The sequence below is a fragment of the Bactrocera latifrons genome, unplaced genomic scaffold (genome assembly GCF_001853355.1).
Source record: "Bactrocera latifrons isolate USDA-ARS-PBARC rearing strain unplaced genomic scaffold, ASM185335v1 scaffold_19, whole genome shotgun sequence".
NCBI classification, from domain to species: domain Eukaryota; kingdom Metazoa; phylum Arthropoda; class Insecta; order Diptera; family Tephritidae; genus Bactrocera; species Bactrocera latifrons.
This window is the reverse complement of record NW_017535407.1, coordinates 297119-300511: the sequence shown is the minus strand read 5'-3', so window position 1 is coordinate 300511 and position 3393 is coordinate 297119. Positions and strand designations below refer to the sequence as shown.

The 3393-nt window shown below is 38.0% G+C and overlaps 2 protein-coding genes across 2 annotated transcripts in view; one reads left to right on the top strand and one right to left on the bottom strand.

Annotated features, from left to right (window-relative positions):
* The window catches only part of LOC108967546 (death-associated protein kinase related), a 189830-nt gene that overhangs the window by 153379 nt on the left and 33058 nt on the right, over positions 1-3393 (bottom strand). The window lies entirely within an intron of this gene.
* On the top strand, positions 52-2685 carry LOC108967549 (uncharacterized oxidoreductase MexAM1_META1p0182-like). The gene has a single exon (XM_018931041.1). The coding sequence runs from the start codon at positions 418-420 to the stop codon at positions 1183-1185; it is 768 nt and encodes a 255-aa protein (XP_018786586.1). The 5' UTR covers positions 52-417; the 3' UTR covers positions 1186-2685.

The window sequence follows — 3393 nt, the reverse complement described above, 5'->3', positions numbered from 1 at the left end:
TTTTTTTTTTAATCTTTTTAATTAAAAAAACGAACGTCGTCCCTCCCACAGTGATCTTTTGATATTGTATGCGTAACTGGTGAATGAGCACTGTACTCATACTATCTATATCAAATACGCCTAAGATATTCCAACAAACAGAAATTATTAACAATCACTTCATCTGTAGAAAGTTCTCATAAATACTTTCTCAAAAGATATAGAGAATGTTAAGAGTATTAGGCGAGCACGTAATATTTGCTTATAAAATCAAGTAACAGACTCACTAACAGTTTCATAAATTAATAAAGTTGGCAAAAAATAAATATTTTCAAAAGCCAGGTGATAAGATGTGAAGGTGTAAATTACCCTCGGTAAGTATTAGCGCTGCTCACAGCAAAACATTTCGTTCAACGCCGCGAGTTCGTACAGTTCACCATGAGTTTAGTGGGCAAAGTTGTAATTGTAACCGGAGCGAGTTCGGGCATTGGTGCTGCGACGGCAGAGGCTTTTGCCAAGGAAGGTGCGAAAGTGGTGCTCATAGGACGAAATGAAGCGAATTTGAAGGCTACAGAAGCGGCCTGTAAAGCTGTCAACAACAAAGCTAAACTTCTATTAATCGCTGCTGATGTCACGGTGGACGCGGAACGCATTATAAACACAACAATTGACCATTTTGGACAATTGGATGTGCTGGTCAATAACGCGGGTATTTTTGAAATTGGTAACATATTGGATGTTGATGTCGATCAATATGATAGAATTTTCAATACAAATGTGCGTTCCGTCTTCCTTTTAACTAAATTTGCTGCGCCACACTTGATCAGCAGCAAGGGTAATATCGTGAATGTCTCTAGCGTCTCAAGTTTGCGTTCTAACCGTGGTATGTCCACCTATTGCAGCGCGAAGGCAGCACTGGATCAATTGACTAGATGTATTGCCTTGGATTTGGCGCCGCAAAATGTACGTGTAAATTCTGTTAATCCGGGCGTTATTGTGACCGGTATTCATAGAAGTCTTGGCTCATCGCCGGCGGAACTTGACGAATTTTATGTGCGTTCTAAGGAAATGCATCCACTTGGTCGTGTTGGAGAACCAAAGGAAGTAGCCCATGCTATTATTTTCTTAGCTAGTGACAGCACTAGGTTTATAACGGGTGCAAGTATGCCGATCGACGGTGGCAGGCATGCCTTTAGCTCTTTTTAATTATTGATTAAAATGTATTTTTTTAAATTGTTAAATAAATATGAAATATAAATAATAAATTATACTGTGTCTTGCAATTAACATTAGTAACGGTTACGTTTACATATACATTGGGTAGTAGAAAACGTGTTTTCATATTTGTCAAGAGATGTTGATATCAATAGATTCGACTACCCAATATTTGCGATATCGATTGAATATTTTAGCATGTTCTTTTTAAAGGAATTTCGAAACATTTTACATTTTACTCCGTAATTTTTTGTCAATGAAACAAAAATATATATTTCCTTAAGGCATATCGAGCAAGAAACTCTGCTCGCTGTCGAGTGGCTCTGTATCAAATTAATGTTGAAACCTGATTTAAGAAATGTCTTGCACTAAAAGCTGAGTTTTTATTCATTTTTTCCCATTAGTCCGATTTAAATACAAACTTTTGATTATTATAGCATTTAAATCCAAACAATAGCTGCTATTTTTAGAACCATCAATTATTTGTAGAACCATGGAGTGCAATCTCAGATTCACTTTTAGCCATAAAATAACACAAAGAAGGCCTCAAAGTGACTGCAATTAAGCATAAAAACAAATACAAACGCGAAAAGATTTTTCTTTTTAGACTTTTGCAGACATTCATTCAATGTGATAAATTGCTTTGGCGAGATAAAAATCGCAGAACAATTGAGTGATTGGAAACGAAGAACATACACACAGATACTTATATGCAGACTGACTGCGAATGCAAAAATTGTAGCTGCAACAATGGCAGGCAAGCAGCTGCTGACCACAAACATGCACTGGAAAAAATATGCGAAAAAATTGCGTTTGGTGGTAATGGCAAAAACACAGAGAAAAATGGAGACAGCAATAATAAAAGAAAATATGCAGAAAACGACAAGAAACCAAGACACTGCAGACGCACCTAAAAACAACCCTCAGTTAGCTAAGCGACGCGGCTGCGCAGCTCACCTCAATGCGCACTCAAAGGTGCAAAGCAGTAAAGGTCTACAAGTCCACATACCAAGCCACCAAACCAAACCAAATGTGCTATCGCATGTGTGTGTGTGTGTATGTGTTGCATATGTATGTATGTATGTGTTGTAGCAATAGCAGCTCGAGGCAGGATGGTAATTTTTCAAGCTCAATACAATCTGTGCGCGCTCTGGCTTTAGCCGCTGATAATGCTAGGCGATTATGTTGCTGACCATTCAACTTCTTTGCATCTCACAGCCCATAAAGCAGCTGAGCATGGCTGAAAAACAAAGGCAGCAGCAAACAGCACATCAGCAAGAACAAGAACAAGAACAATGGAATGTGCAGCGAGTCAGTCTGCAGTGCTAGTGCTTGGGTGTGTATGCAGACTAGCGGCAGACGTCTGTAGCGGCCAAGCAAATAAGCTGTAGGCCGAGGCTTATTTTTCGGAACGCCGTTGGGCGACGTGCGACCTTGAGTGTTTTTTCTCGCATTCAATTCTACTTTTTTTTCTTTTGTTATCTATTATTATTATTTAGTTACGTTTATGTGTGTGTGTTTATTTTTTTTGTTTTTTTCTTTTACTTTTAGTCAATGGTCATACCTAGATTCTGTGGCATTCTTCAACAAGTTCTGCACGCTTGCCAAGTCTGAGGTGGTTCTTCGCCGCTTTATGCAACGTTATTTAAGTGTATTTCTTGGCGTATATTTTTTTGTTTGCAATTTCTTGTTTGCTTATTGTTTTTGTGATATTTTTTTTTTATTTTTGTATTCTCACACACAATGTGTTGTAGTTACGCCATAGCTTTAACGCTTTAACATTGGCCTTCTTCTCCACTTTTTCATTTTTGCATTATGCGATTTGTGATTTGCATTGTTGCTGTGCTGTGCTTGATTCTGTTTCTTGGCAATGGCGGCGTCCAAGAATGCAGACTACACATCGGGAGGCACCCTTTTGGTGAGTGTCACGTATGTGAGGGTTTCCGTTTTGTTCAAATATAAAATATCTAAGCGCATCGGCAGACGTTTTGTTCGAGTGTTTTGTGTGCGACAGCAGTCATAAATCATTTGGTCAAGTAATCGGTGATCCCTTTTTGTTGTTAGATGCGTTTGAGAGATTGCAGTCCGAGTGACATTTTATTTTTAGAATGAAGTTTTTGATTTGGAAGAATTGAACACAAATATGTCATATTCAAATATGTGGGTATTTTTTATGCTTAGAAGTGATTTATTATTTTA